This window comes from Mustela erminea, chromosome 10 (genome assembly GCF_009829155.1).
Source record: "Mustela erminea isolate mMusErm1 chromosome 10, mMusErm1.Pri, whole genome shotgun sequence".
Lineage (NCBI taxonomy): Eukaryota > Metazoa > Chordata > Mammalia > Carnivora > Mustelidae > Mustela > Mustela erminea.
In genome coordinates, this window is record NC_045623.1 from 100,623,313 (window position 1) to 100,640,831 (window position 17,519).

The 17,519-nt window shown below is 44.3% G+C and overlaps 1 protein-coding gene across 1 annotated transcript; it reads right to left on the bottom strand.

The window, feature by feature from the left end:
* Positions 1-236: 236 nt before the first annotated feature.
* C10H1orf158 (chromosome 10 C1orf158 homolog) lies at positions 237-11,972 on the bottom strand. Its single transcript, XM_032303465.1, has 4 exons — positions 11,647-11,972; positions 5,102-5,215; positions 1,747-1,924; positions 237-637 (listed from the first exon to the last, which is right to left on the bottom strand). The coding sequence occupies exons 1-4, from the start codon at positions 11,758-11,760 to the stop codon at positions 456-458; spliced, it is 588 nt and encodes a 195-aa protein (XP_032159356.1). The 5' UTR covers positions 11,761-11,972; the 3' UTR covers positions 237-455.
* Positions 11,973-17,519: the final 5,547 nt, after the last annotated feature.

Here is a 17,519-nt window from a genome sequence, read left to right on the forward strand (position 1 = left end):
CCTGGGGAGGCAATGACGTGCTGGACCCCTCCCCGAAGGCCAGCTCCTGCGGGGTGCCCTCCCATAACCACATTATACTACTCCGTGGGGTTCTCATGTTCGGATCCCCTTCTGTATGGACCAGACCCTCCTTCCTGGAACATGTTACCTCTCTGGGCCTCAGTTTCCCCTCATGGGAAATGAGGGAGAGGGTCTTCTGCTCCTCTGAAGAATTCTGCATATACATGGCACTCCATTGTGTCAAAGAGCTTTAATTGTGAGATGGAAAAGAAAGGAACCTGAGGGTTTGGAGGAGGGGAGGGATCCGTGAAACACAGACCATGAGTCTAGGGGACCCTTGGCGGGGCCAGATCGAAAACTCGGAGTGTGTCTGCCGCCGCCTGCTGCCTGACAGGTCCAACTGCACAGCGGGTCTCCGGTGGGCTCTGCCCACATTGCCCATGGAGTGGCCGCGCTCAGAAGCGCGGGACAGGGTGCAGACGAGGGGGAGGGACAGGGATGGCATGCTCGCGCCGGGACAAAGCATGCCGTGGTGGTCTGGGGTAGGACGAGGTGTAAATGCTCTCCCTCGGGGCAGCCTTGGGTGCCAGCCATCTCCACCGCAGCTGCTCATAGAGTCCGTAGTTCGTAGGGGGAGCTGCAAGAGAAAGCTGCGTCTGGGTGAACGGGCCATGGACCGGCCAGGGGGATGTGTGGTATGAGGCCCTGGAGGCTTTTCGGGGCTGCAGAGCTCCCGAGGGAAGAAGGGCTTGCAGGAGTGTTGGCTCAGGGTGGGGCCCGCTCTCAGCGTACTCAGGAGGAACAGGAGCTGGTACGTAGGCCTTGGAAAACGCAGCCCCACGAGTGGTGGACGGTGAACCTGCCAGCTCCTGGGGGACTGTCCTACCCTAGCAGGGAAGGGAGCAGTGCAGTCTTGTGAGACTCATCCCAGGGAGAAACCCTTGCAGAAGTCATGAGGAGTGACAGGCACCTCACCATCGGACCCAGGTCCCTTGGCATCGAAGTGTAGGGAGTACAAAAAGTTGCGTGCAAAGAATGAGGGTAGCTTGAAATGTCCATCAGGTCGAGGCGCTCTCTTACAAAATGCCCTCAAAGTTCTCTTGCTGTTGGAAGGACAAAACCCACACTCCGTGTGGTGGCCTGGGAGCCCCGAAGCGGTCTTCCTGCTGTGGAGTGTCTCCACTCACTATTTCCTCTTCTGGGGTTCTCTCCCCCCGAAATTCCTATCAACTCGGCTCTCTCTTCCAGAAAGACCATCCCTTCCCCTTCCACCCAAAGGAGAGTCACAGGTAACTGCCTCACTTTGTGGCCCTTACTGGGTACCTTCCCCTCGTGGCACATACCCCAGTCCAGAATGATCTTTTTTTGCCAGACTTTAAGTCATCCATGAACAGTGTCCGATCCCAGACCATCTGGGATGACACTCCCCAGGGGCAGGGATTCCTCCCCATCTGTCACTCCTGTGTCCCCCAGGTGCTAAGTCAGGGCAGGGCACCGGGGACCTGGTCGTCACTGTCTCTGCAAAGATGATGGATCTGAGTTCAGTGTTCTTACTCCTGCCACCCGCGCTCCCGGTAAACGGAGGCCACCACGGTGCGCAGGGGAGGGCGCCACCCCACAGCCAGCATCACCTCCGTGGCAAGAAGCAGCCCCGAGGGTCAATAAGGTTCGCCCCCTCTTGTGTCATTCTAACCCTCTCTGGGTGAGTCTTTTGGCACGGGGCGGAATCCCGAATTATACGAATACCAAGAAGGGGGAAGTCTGATTTCTCTGGGAGCCACAGCAGCTTGTGTCCACTCCAGGAGCGACGTGGGGGCAGGCCCGGGTTGTAACTGTGCCGGCTGTAGTGGTCGTCGTAGGTGCTGATCAGATGGCGGTGGGGGGGCTCCTGGTGGTGCGTGATCAGGTGTTTGTACGGGAGGCCCTGGAGGGACAGACGCGGGGTGGGGGGGGTCGGGTATGTTAACCGATCGGAGCAAGGCAGACGCTGCTGCAAGGGAGGTGTGCGGCGCTGGTGGCGAGTGCTGCTGCCTGAGCCCTGGGGGCCGCCACCTCTGAGGACCCCCCTGTGTATGTCCAGTCAATTCATCCCGAGAATGGGCTATGGGGACACATTAAAATGAAAGGCAGGCCAAATAGGAAGCTGCAGAGCCCTCTCACAGCTGCCCTTGTGATCTGAAATTACATCCCCCGATGGGTCTCTAGGCTCCCCTATCCAAGCGCCTATTTCCATGGCCAGGGAAAGACGTTGAATACCAGGCCTGACATACGCACCTTCTATTTCAATCAGTTACTATGGGAAGAGTCAGAGAACGCCCCATAAATTGCCTTCTCCCGCTGAGGATTTACGGCTCCCTCAGCTGGAAACGCGGGGAGGGATTTCTTTGGTGGGAGTTATTTACAAGGAGAAGAAAGCCATGTCCTCCTGATTCTGGGACCTTTGCCTGCATCAGTGTCTGTCCCCAGAAAATCCTCTCGGCCCTGGAAGGAGATCTTGGGGGGACTGGACTGATTTACAGGGGAGGATAATGTGGCTTTCCATGCCTGTCCTCTTGTCTGGAGCAGTCAGGGAGATCTGTGTCTGCTCTGGTCTGGAAATGCCGGCTGCACATAATAAATAAGTCAGATCACAATGCTGCATGGAGATGGGGGACGGGCACAGACACAGGGGATCCCAAGGTCTGCCTCACCAGGTGCCCGGAGTACATTTCCAATGCCAGGGAAAGCAAGTTGGAGGGGTTCCCAGGAAAATGATGAGGATGTATCACAGCAGGGAAAGGAGAAAGAGATTTTCTTGCCATTCTTCTTGGTTTGGGGCATGGCCCAACTGTCTTGATGATACACCTGGGATCTTTGTTTTGATCAGGGATGGTCAGGTGACAGAGAGACAAGTGCCTCGGAAAGAAATTATTTGGAAAGTTCATTACTTTCTTCCCGAGAGGAGGGGGCACCACCACCCAGGATCACGTAGGGGTGCCCCGGGGTCACAGAAGGAGAGAGCATGGCCCAGGACCTCCAGGTAGTTTCCAAGGGAAGGAACAGGTGAGGCAGGGTTAGCAAGTTTGAGAAGTTTAGGGATGCAGAGGTCAAATAACTTCAGCCGGCTCTGGGCTAAAGGAGTGCCTCCGGTTTTTGGAGTCTGGCCCTGGAGTGATTTAAGGCAAAGGGATATCAGCTTGGCATGGGAGCATTATGTCAAAGAGACGGTTCGAGTATGGGATCTGGGTCGGTTGGTTTGTATCCCAAAGGCGTGCTTGCAGGCAAGCTGCTTACTGTCCTAAGGAACTAGCCTGTCCTGGGAGGGCAGTCTGTCCAGGGTTAGCACAGCCCCTAAGATGTCAAACCCTCTAAAACACAGAACATAAAAATTGTGATTAATAGACCTGCCTAGTGGAAAAGCACAGGAAGGGGGTCCTCCGTGGTGGAGGCTAACCCCATCAATCCATACATAGTTGATTGAAAGAGCAGATGCGCCTTTGCCCGAGGAGGAGGCAGAGTGATGTGGGGATGGGAGGGGCTGTCCGCGGAGAAAGAGCAGGATGAAGCCCGGGAAGAGCCGATGGGCTGAAACAGCTGTGCAGGGGCCGAGCTCTGTCCTAGGTCCACGCCCACAAGCAGGAGATCTGAACAGAGTCCTTGGAGATATGTTATCTGATTGCTTGGGTCTATTCTGTGTGTATGTTGGCAGGGGGCTTCTTAATTTTAATCAGATTATATAAAGACTTATTTATTTATTATTTTTGAGGGTGAGAGAGCAGGGGGAGAGGCAGAGGAAGAGAGAGGATTCCCAAGCAGACGCTCCGCCAACCACGGAAAGCCCAGCGTAGGGCTCGCTCTCATGGCCTTGAGATCAGGATCTGAGCCAAAAATCAAGAGTCCGATGCTTAAGCGACTGAGCCACCCAGGTGCCGCTTAAACAGATTCCAAAGAAGTGTGTGTGTGTGTGGTTATCTCCTCATCAGGGTTCGTCATGAGTCCAAAAGTCTTTAAGAGAGGGCACGGATGTGTATCAAGAACTAGGCTAAGTACCTCTTCTATATGGATGACTGGGGAAAAGGAGCCCCAGATCACGGGTTCTTACTTCGACTTGCTTCTATGAGCACGCACTTGGGTCTTCGGCGCACACTCATGGTAAAGATCAGCAGCCCCAGAGCCCCAGCACGGTCTGCGGATGCCAGCGTGCTCCGGGGATATCAGCGCAACCCAGGCACGCCAGGACGGAGCTGAGAACGTGGTGCTGTTTATACGGATGTGACCCCAAACGCAGGCAGCAGAGAGTCCACTCCGGCAGACAGTGAAGAGGGACTCGAGGATACTTCTTGTTTGATTTGCAGATCAGCCACCTGCTTAGTCCCTTACCAACCAGCTATGCTATTTCGGACAAGACCTTCACCACACCCTGGGCACCTTTTATCTGAAAATGAGGGTGCTGAGCTGAACAATCTCTCGGGTCCCTTCCAGCTCCAAAATGTTCCCGTGCTGGCCATGCCCACCCCTCACTCCATGTCCCCGCCCTGAGCTTAGGCAGGTATGGGGTTGGGAGGTGGGGTCAGAGTAGGGGACATGCCCTGAGGTCATAGTGCCCTGGTTCCTTCTCCAGGGAACTGCAGCACAAGGGCACGCACCAGCACTCAATGAGCAAGAGAGGGCAGAACGGCCCCTGACTTTTTATACAAAAGAACAGAAAGCTGGGGGATAGATGATTAAAATCCTGTCATCCAAGCATCCCCGCTACTCGCTTTTGGAGGACCCTACGTGATTTCTCATGATGTGCCCCTGAACTCAGTATTTACCTTGTTCGTTGGTTGGTTTGTTTCCCACACCCTTTACCTACAGCCTGTTAGGAAAGTGTGGAGGAATTGGGAAACGATCCAGAAGAGCGCTGGGATACAGGGCAGGGAGAATGCTACCAGCTGGAGACTTGGCAGGTTGTAAATAAAGGTGGATGCCATCTGCAGGCCCCGAGGTTGGGGAAGGAGCTCAAGAGATCACTCCTGTGTCCCCCGAGGGGGAACTGAGCTTCGAAGAAGCTGGCAGGTGGGGACTCCCGAGTGCTGGCGGGAGAGCCCAGCCGGAGTGTGGGGCCGCCGCTCCCTCTTACCTCAATTCTCCTCTTGCCGGACCACCTGGAGATCTGGTCTGGTCTGTGGTCCGGGAAGGGGACATATTCTTTTCTGTAAATGCACTGAGGTGTTTTCTCAGTGGCTTTGGTGAACTGGAACAGGATGAAACAGTCAAGATAACATCTCTGGTAGACCTTCTCACATTTCCCGCAGCATCCCCGTCCCTCCTGGGCTAGGGGAAGCTGGGCAGAGAAAGGCTAACCTTGGAGCCCAAGGCGTCCTGCGTGAGGCAGGCTTAACCTTGCCCCTTCCCTCCAGAGCTTAGAAAGGACCATGGTCAGGCACTTGGCACCCTATGCCTCAGGACAAGTTCTTGTGTCCCGGGACCACTTCTCATGGTCTGAACCTGCTCCCTCATCTTCTCGCTCCCTGTTCTCCCCTCCTGCTGGCCTCTTTCTTCTCTTTTTCTTCTTTGTTTTGCCTCTTCCCAGTTCCACTCTTCCCCCCTCCCATTATATTGTGTTTCCTGGTTCATTTTTTAAAAAATTTATTGTAGAAAAATATACATAACAAAATTTACCTTTTTGACCATTTTTGCTCAGACAGTCCGGGAGCATTAAGTACACTCATATGGTTGTGCAACCATCAGTCATCACCTGTCCCCAGAACTTCTTCCTCTTCCCAAACTAAAACTCTGAACCGATTAAACAGCTCCCTCTCTCCCTCTGCCCCCAGCACCCACCATTCTGTTTTCTGTCTCCATGAACTAGACTCTTCTAGGTACTTCACACAAGTGGACTCATACAGTGTCTTTCCACGCCTGACTTCTTTCACTTAGCTTGTCTTCGAGGTTCATCTACATTGTAGTATGTGTAAGAATTTTCTTCCATTTGAAGGCTGAGTAGAATTTCGTTGCATACATACCCTACATTTGGTTTATCCATTCTACCTTTTGGCTACTGTGAATAACACTGCTATGAATATGAATGTAGGAATATCTCTTTTCAAAATCCTGCTTTCAGTTCTTTTGGGTATAAACCCAGAAATGGAATTGCTGGGTCATATGGCCCTTCTATGTTTAATGTTTTTAGCATTAGCATTTAGTAGTAGTTATACTGTCTACAAGCAGCTACACTATTATGCATTCCCACTAAGCATTCCAGTTTCTCCATATTCTCACCAACACCGGCTACTTCCTTTTCTTTCTCTCTCTCTCTTTTTTTTTTTTTTATCATGGCCTTCCTAATGGGTGTAAAGTGGTATCTTATGATTTTGATTTGCTTTTCCCTTATGACTAGTGATGTTAGGCATCTTTTCATGTGCTTATTAGCCATCTGCATAACTTGGAGGAATATCTATTCAATTTTTCCCCCCATTTTTAATTGTGGTTTGTTGTTGAGTTGTAGGTGTTCTTTGTATATTTGGATATTAAGCCTTTATCATAGATAAGATTTGCAAACATTTTCTCTCATTCCAGGAGTTATCCTTTCACTCTGTTGATAGTGTTCTTCGATGCATAAAAAGTCTTCAATTTTGATGAAAGTCCAATTTATCTATTTTTTCTTCTGTTATCTGTGACTTCGGTGTCCTACACACAAAAATTATTGCAAACTCAATGTCATGAAGCTTTTCTCCTATGTTTTCTTCTAAGAGTTTTACAACTTACATCTAGGTTTTTTGACCCATTTTGAATTAATTTTTGTATCTAGTGTGAGGTAAGGGTCCACATTCATTCTTTCACATTTAGATATGCAGTTTTTGTAGAAAAGATTGTCCTTTCACCATTGAATGATCTTGCCAGTCCTTTTGAAGTCATTTGACCAGACATGTGAGGACTTACTTCTGAGTTCTTTTTCTTTAATCCCATCTGTTCATACGTCTACCTTTATGTCAGTATCCCAGTATTTGGTTACTGTAGCTTTGTAGTAATTTTTGAAATCAGAGCATGTGAGTCCTCCAACTTTGTACTTGTCTTCTTTTCAAGATTAATTTGGCGGGACACCTGGGTGGCTCAGTGGGTTAAAGCCTCTGCCTTCGGATCAGGTCATGATCTCAGCATCCTGGGATCGAGCCCCGCATCGGGCTCTCTCTCTCTGCCTGCCTCTCTGCCTTCTTATGATCTCTGTCTGTCAAATAAATGAATAAAATCTTTAAAAAAAAAAGATTAATTTGGCTATTCAATTTCTTGAGATTTCAAATGAATTTTAGGGTGGATTTTTTAATTTCTGCAAAAAAAAAATCATAAAGATTGCACTGATGCTGTTGCCGGTTTTAGGTAGTGTTGACATCTTAATAAGATTGTGTCTTCCAGTCCATAAACATTGGCTTTCTTTCCATCTATTAACATTGTGTTTTATTTCTTTTGACAATATTTTATAGTTTTTATTATGTAAATCTTTTGCCTCTGTGGTTAAGTTTGTTCCTAAGTATTTTTGTGTGTGTGTGTATGTATGTGTTCTTATAAATAGAATTTTCTTTAGTGCCCCTTTTATTTATTTATTTTTATTTATTTATTTGACAGACAGAGATCACAAGCAGGCAGAGAGGCAGGCAGAGAGAGAGGCAGAAGCAGGTCCCCTGCCAAACAGAGAGCCCGACACGGGGCTCAATCCCAGGACCCTGGGATCATGACCTGAGCTGAAGGCAGAGGCTTTAATCCACTGAGCCACCCAGGTGCCCCTGGTCCCCCTTTTAGATCATTCATTGTTAGTGTATAGAAATGCAACTGGTCTTTGTATCTTGCTACTTTGCTGAATTCATTTATCGGTTTTGACAGAATTTTTTCTGGGTTTTTTGTTTTGTTTGTTATGTGGTCTCTAAGCTTTGGTACATAGAAGATCCTGTCACCTGCAAACAGAGATAATTTTACTTCTTCCTTTCCAATTTCTATGCATTTTACTTCTTTTTCTTGCCTAATTGCTCTGGCTTAAACTTTTAATACTATATTGAATAGAACTGGCAAAACAGACATCCTTGTCTTAGTCCTGATCTTAGAGGAGAAGTTTTTTTGGTCTTTTACCATTGAGTATGATGTTAGCTGTGGCTTTTCATATATGGCCTTTGTTATGCCATGGTAATCAAACACTAAGTAGAATTCACCAGTAACACCATCTAGTCATGGATTTGTATTTTGGAGATATGTTTGTTTCTTTCTCATTATAAATCTATTCAGATTTTCTATTTCTTCATGATCCTTTCTTCGATATACATTGTCCTTCTTTGGCTCTTATACCAATTTTTGACTTAGAGTCTATTTTTTTTTTTAATGATATCGGTATACCCAACCCACTCTCTTTTGATTGCTATTTGGATGGATAACTTCTTCTGTCCTTTCCTTTTCAACCATGCATGCCCTATGCCCTTAGATCTAAAGACAGTCTGAGAGGTGGCATATAGTTGCATCCTAGGTTTTGAATACCCCCCCATTTTGCCAATCTATGTCTTTTGATTGAAAGTTTAATTGATTTACATTTAAAATAATTACTGTCAGGGGAGGGCTTACTTTTGCCATTTTGTTATTTGTTTTCTTAGAGGATTTTTTTGGTCCCTCATTTCCTCCATTACTTCTTTTGTGTGTGTTTAGTTGATCATTTTCAGTGACATGTTTTTATTTCCTACTCATTTCCTTTTGCGTATATCCTAGAGATATTTTCTTTGTAGTTATCATGGGTTGTGTATACCATCCTAAAGTTATAATGATCTTTTTAACAACCTATTTTAAATGGACACCAACTTGACCGAGCTCATACATAAAAACTCTGCTTCATTACAGCTCTGCCACCTCCCATTTTGTGTTACTGATGTCATAAACTTCATCTTGATACATTTTGTACCCATTAACATAGATTTATAATTATTTTTATATTTATGTATTTATTATTATTTTTATTTTAAATCCTATAAATATAGGGGAGTTACAAACTAAAATTACAATAACCGTGGTTTTCATATGTGTCCATGTGTTTCTCTTTACCAGAGGTCTTCATTTCATATGGCTTTGAGTTACTGTCTAATATTGCTCCATTTCTTGTAGGGTAGGCCTAGTGGTCATGAACTGCTTCAGTTTTTATTTACCTGGCGATGTTTTAATTTCTCCTTCATTTTTGAAGGATGGTTTTGCTAGCTATATTATTCTCAGTGGATAAATGTTATGAATTTTTTTGTTTGTTTTGCTTTTTTTTTTTTTTTTTAGCACTTTAAATACATCACCCCATCTCTTTTTGGCCTGCAGGTTTCTGCTGAGAAGTCTACTGATAATGTTATAAATGTTACTTTGTACGTGATGTATCATTTTGATTTTGTTGCTTTTAAATTCTTTTGTCCTTGACTTTTAACAGGTTGAGTATACTATGTCTTTGTGTGGGTGTTTTGGATGTTTCCTTTTGGAGTTCACTGAGATTCATGGATTTGTAGATACATGTCTTATCTTCAAATTTAGGAAGTTTTCAGCCATTATTTCTTCAAATATTGTTTCTGCCCCTTTCCCTTCTTTCTCCCATAATGTGTATACTGGTCTGCATGATGGTGACCCATAAGTCCCTAGACTCTGATCTCATTTATTTTTTCTTTTGTCTCCTCAGACTCAAGAATTTTGAATGATTTCTCCTTAAGTTCTCTGATTCTTTCTTTGCTTTTTCAAGTCCACTTTCAGATACCTCTAATGATTTTTTTTCAATAAAGTTAATATATTTTTCTGCTTCATAATTTCTGTTTGTTTTTTTGTAATTTCTATTTTTATTTTGTTCAAATATTATTTTCCTGATTTCCTTTAGTTCTTTGTTCATGTTTTCTTTTAGCTCTTTATGCATATTTAAAGTGGTTGTTGTAAGGTTTTTGTCCAGTCCATTTAAGGGAAGATTGCCACTAACAGGATGTGTTCCAGGATGAATGAAGTCTTGAGTTCTTAGGAGCTTTCTGAACATTCATCTTGCCTGAACCTGTGTATGTGTGTATGTGTGTTTGTGTGTGTTGATTTTTTTATTTGGTTTATATACACAGCTACTTTAAAATCCACACACTGGGTATGGTGCATAAACAATGAATCTTGGAACACCAAAAAAAAAAAAATATTAATTAAATAAAAAATAAAAATAAAATCCTGAATTTCCCAAAGAGTGTCTCCCCTGGTTCTTCTCAATGCCTTTTATATTCTGTTGCATTCCTCCACCTGTAATCCCCGGCCTCAGACTTTCACAGGTTTGTAGTCCCCTAGCAGCTTTCACCTGCTGCAACTACCCTTGCTTTCAACAGTTTTCTTAGCCTGAAAGATGAACTATGACATGTTTTCCCTATCTGAGCTCTGAGTTAAGCAAAGCAAGGGTACCAATCCCTCAAGCAGCCTCCAGACAGATTAAAATGTTGCTCCACTCTCTCTGGGTTCAAGGGAAGGAACTAGGAACTGAGCCACTGTTTCTCTTACACTCTACCCTACTGTTCTAAGGAGAAAATGAGAAAAGAGCAAGATAAAATATGATGACATTTCCTACCATCTTGAATGTGACTTTCTAAATTGGGCATTTGCTATGGACCTTTGACTGCTTTTCAGAGCTCTTCTGTAATTATTCTGGATAGGTTATAGTTGTTTCTTCAGTGTCTCTTTGAGAGAGTAAGGAGCTAGATCTTCTTAGTCTGCCATGTTTTTTATATCACTCCAACTCTGCTCTCTTTATGCAATCTCTTCCAGGTGTAGGACCAGCCCATAGTATCCTTGGGTACTATCGCGCCCACAGGAGCCTAGACGGATTGCTCAGCCAGTTCTCCTTGCCCTTGAGCCTTCTCTTACACACAACTGCCCCCCAAATAAGGCCAAGTGCAATGAGAACTAACAATGGCCACAGGCCACATCTAGCCGGAGGGGTGATGAATGCAAATGTTCTCCCTGAAAACAGCTTTTTCCAGTTCTCAGACCAACAACCAACAACCTTCCCCACACTAACACCAAAGCTGCTAATTGTATCTTGTTCTCTTTTCCTTGTCCACTTCCCAAGAAGACATGAGGGGATCTCCTTGTCTCTGCAGAAATTTAAGTGGCTCAGTCTTCACTACCACCACAAATACAGATACCCAATTTCAAGTAGGCCGATTGAGGCCAAGAATTTTTGTGTTGGCCTTTAAAGTACACTGGGAAAGTAAAAACTGAAATGCACAGGCAGGGCAAGATTGTGGAACAGGTGTCAGAGAGCCCACAGCTCATCCCTGGACATCAGTGCAAGCAGTGACAAGCCTGCCTTGGCATGTACCACACTCTGGGAAGGGCCAGACCAGGAAGAGCCTGTGTTCTTCAAATCAAGGTTCAGGGGAATTAGGGACAGGGAACACCAGATACCTAGAAACACTCCACTGTAAATAATGCTGGGAGGCTTAACTATACTGACACCTCTGTTACGACATTTTCAAGATATAATAGGGATCTTGATGATGGCTTGAATGTAACTCCCCTATGAAGAGCACAGAGATCCTAAAGTCACATTCTTAAGATGTAACCACCTATGACCCTTAATTGGAAATAATAATGACCTCGTATCCTTCCTCTGCCTGCCAGGTCTTCCCCGGAGCCCTCGGTCCAGTTTCTCCCCTTGCTTACCTCCCTCCTCTCTTCCACCCAGTTTCCAGTGAGCACTCGGGTTGAGTACTTGGTCTCGACCTTCCAGCTCGGGGTAGAGAATGACTGTGGACTTACTGCAGTCAAAAACTGCATGGTAAGTGTCCGCCCCGAGGCTTTGGACTTGACACAGTTCCAGGTCTCGGGCGTGGGGAGATGTTATGTAGTTGCTGAGTTCAGGGTATCTTTTTCATCTTCCCAGCTACCCTTCTGAGTGGGTACAGATGATGACACCCTGCCAATTTCACAAAGTAAACAGGCCCGAGGGACTATTTTCAGCCTCCAGGGAGAGGTGCTGTGATCTTGGATTCCCTACTGTTGACTGTCTCCATGGTGATAGGCTCTGCAGATAAATAGTCTCCTTAAGGGGGAAGCTGATTCTTCAGGAGCCAAACTAACCCCACAGAAGCAAATCAAACCAACAATAACCACCACAAATGCAAGGCCAGAAGGACCTTATTTTCGTGTTGTCGCCCTGTGAGAGGCATCATCGTTAGGGTTATTTAACAAGGGTGAGTTGAGATGATTACATTCTAGGACTAATTCTATTACTCTAGTGCTGATGGGCTAGGCCCATGCAGAGATATTTGCATGTAGTCACTCATTTAATTCTCACAGCAGCCCTTTGAAACAGAGACCACTGTTACACCCATTTTATAGATGAGAACAATGAAGCAAGGAGAGGTTAAGTAGCTGTTTAACGTTGCCCACGTGGGAGAGCTGGGATTTGAATCCACTCTGATTTTGGCCTAGACCCCTGGGCTCCAGTTAGTGCTTGTCTGCCCCTTTGCCCAAGGGGTTTCCACAAAAAATCCTATCTTTGTGCTCAAACTGATACCATGTGGTTTTTTCAGTTGGTCTTCATTCACCCCTCCCCAATCATTTTATTGAGCAAATGCTACATCTTGAGCACTGAGCTGTGGGTGTAGTGCGCAGAATGTAACTAGACCAGGACCCCATCCCCACAGAGGGACCCCACTGAGGTCCAATGGGAAAAAGGCCATTATTTTCTTTATTCACAACACAAAACAAAAAAAAATTAGAAACTACCTCTCTATCAAGGGAGGGCAGATTCAATAAATTATGGCACATCCACATAATGAAATACTTTGTAGCTGTTTAAAAAAAATGCTAACAGAGAATGGTACCTCCGCTACGGTTGACTTAAAGAAGCAGAACCCTGTAGTCTCACTTGCCACAAATGAAAACATCCAGCTTCAAGTAGGTAATTCAGAGATCGTATTTTCCAACAGCCTTTAAACAAAAGAAGAGGAACCCCAAGAAACTATTTGTTCCCTCTTGAAACTAACCATGTGACGGAGAGAAGACCTGAAGACACACCACAGGGCATGGCAAACCTCTATTTGGTAGGGACAACTGCCTGGACAGGCTAGAGCTGTGAAGAAGGGATGTCCTTCTGATCCAAGTACAGGGGAGTCATGCATTCTGTATCATTCCATTTTTTAAAACTTTTAATTATAAAATAACACAATATGAACAAATACATTAAAAATAAATGTACAGGGGCACCTGGAGGGCTCAGTGGGTTAAGCCTCTGCCTTCAGCTCAGGTCATGATCCCACGATCCTGGGATCGAGGCCCGAATCTGGCTCTCTGCTCAGCAAGGATCCTGATTTCACCCTCCGCCGCACCTGCCTCTCTGCCTACTTGTGACCTCTCTCTCTGTTAAATAAATAAATAAAAGCTTTTAAGATAAATAAATAAATGTACAGATAAATGAATTACAGTACAGCACACCCCCACAAAACAGCACGGAGGTCAAGAAACAGAACAGACCCAGCAGCCCAGGGTCACACACTCACCGTCCTTTCCAATCTGACTTCTGTATCTGTCACGTCCTTGCCTTTTTTTTTTTTTTTTTAAATATGCTGAGCGCCAAAGGATGCATTCCTATAGCTAATGCTGAGCCTTGCCTGTTTGTAGAGTTGGTATAAATGGAACTGTATAGCATGTATTCATTTGAGTCTGGTTTCTTTTCCTAAATATAGTTAATATTTTTTTAAGATTTTATGTGTTTATTTGAGAGAGAGAGAGAGAGACAGAGCACAAGCAGAGGGGAGGAGGCAGAGGGAGAGAGAGAGAAGCAGACTCTCCACTGAACAGGGAGCCCGACTCCGGGTTGGATCGCAGGACCCTGGGATCATGACCTGAGCCGAAGGCAGATGCTTACTTGACTGAGCCACCCCAGTGCCTCTATAGTTAATATTTTTAAGATTCACTCACGTTGCATGGAGCTGTGGTTGCTATATGACTCTTTTGTACTCGTTCTCTGGGGCCAAGACACAGCCATTTATCTAGGGCAGTGGCTCTCAAATTTCTAGTTTCTTAAAAATTATTGAGGGGGCACCTGGGTGGCTCAGTTGGTTAAACATCTGCCTTCATCTCAGGTCATGATCTCAGAGTCCTTGGATCGAGCCCCACATCTGGCTCCCTTCTTGACGGGAAGCCTGCTTCTCCCCCTGCCCACTCTCCCTGCTTGTGCTCTCTCTCTTTCTCTGTCAAATAAAGAAATAAATAAAATTATGGAGAGAAGGGAGTTGGGGGAAATTGGAAGGGAAGGTGAACCATGAGAGACTATGGACTCTGAAAAACAATCTGAGGGGTTTGAAGCAGCGGGGGGTGGGAGGTTGGGGGAACCGGGTGGTGGGTATTAGGGAGGGCATGGATTGCGTGGAGCACTGGGTGTGGTGCAAAAACAATGAACACTGTCATGCTGAAAATAAATAAATAAATAAATAAATAAATAAATAAATAAATAAAATTATTGAGGACCCAGAAGGCATTATAAAATATGGGTTCTATTAGTGGTCTGGAACCAGGTCATAGAGCTCATGAGCGCCCCCCAGTGCATCTCTCGCCCCAATTCCACCTTCTGTAAAATCACACTGGGAGCTCAAAATCCTTCATGGTGGGAATATTTATACCACAGGATGGGCAAACCCGATAGATTAAGGTAAATATGTTGGTTATTATGTATTGATTTTAAAAAATTCCATCTGTTGTGTGATATTGTTTGGTGTAAAGGAGGAAATCTAACCTCATATAGATATGTAGTTAGAAGGGAGAGAAACATTTTCATAGGCTTTGCAGCTAACTGTGCTATTCTTGGATGCTAAAGGAAAGCTCAGTGAGTGGTACTTTCTTGCTGGTTAGTTACCATGTGGAATCTGAAACTGTGCGGACACCCCTTTGAGCTCTGTTCCATTAACATCCACTGACTGAGCTTGTGCTGTGAGTAGATCTAACACTTTTTTGTCATTTGTAACATCATGGTGGTCATTTGGAATCCATGGGTATGCTGAAACTTGCAGATCTTCCAAATGTTGGCAGAGTATATGATGTTGTAAGAATTGCATCTGCTAATACCACCAGTGATCTCATCAGAAAAACACTTAAACACGAGGAAGTTGACCAGCTCACAGTGATGGATACAAGGTTTCCAAAATTCTAGTTTTAGTTTGAAAGTTCAAAACTCTGTCACAGACAATAACTAATACCCACTGTTTTCCCTAAAGGGTCAGATGTACTTCATTCATTTTTAAGAAAATATCACCCAGATGTTTAGTTTGAATAATCACGGTTTGACTAGCCATCATGTCTTCAAGTCAAAATGGTATTTGATTAAAAACAAAACAAAACAAAAAAAAAGCCCACATAATTCTGCTTACAACTTCAGTGTTCTCTTTCAAGAGAATATCATTCTTGGGTATGCAACAGTAGAGTTTTACACACACCTACCTTCTGTTTCATCACACAGCAGTTGGAAAGGTATCTGCTCAAAGGTCAAAGATTTAATAGAATTAATGATTTGGGGGCACCTGGGTGGCTCAGTCATTAAGCGTCTGACTTTGGCTCAGGTCATGATCCCAAGGTCCTGGGATCGAGCCCCACATCGGCCTCCCTGCTCATCGGGAAACCTGCTTCTCCCCCTCCCACTCCCCCTGCTTGTGTTTCCTCTGTTTCTCTCTCTGTCAAATAAATACATAAATCCTTTTAAAAATTAGGAACTTTTACTTCTTCATCAAGGACAACCTTAAGTGAAACTAACATCATCATCATTATCATCATCATCATTATTAATTATTTTATTGCAAGTGTGTAGTGGTGGAGAACATGACTGCCAGCACCGCTGGTCTCCTGCTTTGATTCCTGCATAGGTATTAGCTGGTTTACCCACGACTCCGTCTGCACTGTCAGTACCAACGTCGACATGGTGAAAAGGTGCAAATGACCTCTCAGTATTACTAAGAAAATAGTTTAGCCCTTGTAGGTCCCCTGAAGGAAGTTTGAGGATCTCCAGGGATCTTGCTTGGAAACTTCTGCTCTAAGATATATACCTACAGCAAGGGAATTGCTGGGTCATAGGATATGTGGTCTTCAACATTGCTACATAGTGTCAAATATGTTGTGCAATATATCAGTTTTTATTTCCCCCATCAGTATGTATGTTTGTTTCCATTACTCCATACCTCTAGAGCTTTATCATCATTCTAAACAGAAACTCTGTACTCATTAAGCAATAGCTCCCCATTTCTACTTCCCCCAGGCCCTGGTAATCTCCGTTCTACTTTTCATCTCCATAAATTTTCCTTTTCCACGTACCTCATATAAATGAGAGCATAAGGAGGGTTTTGTTTTGTTTGGTTGGGTTGGGTTTGGTCTTGCTTATTTCACTTAGCCTAATGTTTTCAAGGCTCACCATGGTATAGTACATGTCAGAATTTCATTCTGAATTTCTTTTTTGGACAAATAATGGCTGAATAATATTTATATATAATATATATGTTTATATATATTATATATCTATAGACCACACTGTGTTTATCCAATCATCTTTTGGACATTTGGATCATTTCCACCTTTTGGCTTTTGCAAATAGTGCTTCTATGACCATAGGTGTACAGATATCTGAGTTTTTCCCCTTCCAATCTTTGAAAATATCTAGGGCAGGAACTGGCAACACAAAACTCTTTTTCCCAGGGTTCATACCAGTTCACTTTCCCACCAGCAGTCAGCAGGGGGTCCCATTTCTCCACATCTTTGCCAACCCTTGTTACATTTCATTTCTGTTAAAATAATATTATTATTTATAGGTATTTTTTGTCGATGCCATTTATTGGGTTAAAGAAATTTTCTTCTATTCTAAAGAACTGGCAGTTTTTTTCATAAATGTTTAAGGTTTGCATCTCTTAAGATAATCACAGTTTCCCTCACTTAATACATCAATGTGATAAATTACATTGAGTTTGTGATATTAACAAATTCTCCAATGTGAAATGGATCTCACAGTCTGGTATAAACTCAACTTGGTCATGATACATTATCCTTAGTATATACCGATGCATTCAATTTGCTAAATACTTTTTAGAAATATTTATATCCATGAGCAAAATTTCACAACCTATCATGTTCACTTCCATTATCATTGTGGAATTTTATTACTAAGTCTCACAGAAAAAGCGTATCTGCTTTTTATATTCTCTATGCCAGTTTATGTTGGATTAATATCATTTCCCCTTAACATAAGAAAATCAAGGCATCTGGGTCAAGAGATTTACATTTTGTATCTGTTTGCTTTGTTGGAAGGCTTCCATTTGGATTCAGTATTTTTTATGATAAAAACACATCAGATTTTCTCTTTTTAGTTTGGTAAATTGTGCTTTTCTAGGAATTTACACATTGCATGTAAATTCTCAATTGTTGGGGCACTTTGGTGGCTCAGTGGGTTGAGCCTCTGCCTTCGACCCAGGTCATGATCCCGGGATCCTGGGATTGAGTCCCGCATCAGGTTCTCTGGTCATCTGGGAGTCTGCTTCCTCCTCTCTCTCTGCCTG

Excerpts from the sequence above, each read along its gene's own strand:
- C10H1orf158 (XM_032303465.1), bottom strand. The coding sequence starts at position 11,760 with ATGCAGTTTTTGACTGCAGTAAGTCCACAGTCATTCTCTACCCCGAGC. Across the intron at positions 5,216-11,646 it reads GGGTGGAAGAGAGGAGGGAG|TTCACCAAAGCCACTGAGAA; the intron begins GTAAGCAAGGGG and ends ATCCTGTTCCAG. Across the intron at positions 1,925-5,101 it reads CCGGCAAGAGGAGAATTGAG|GGCCTCCCGTACAAACACCT; the intron begins GTAAGAGGGAGC and ends CTGTCCCTCCAG.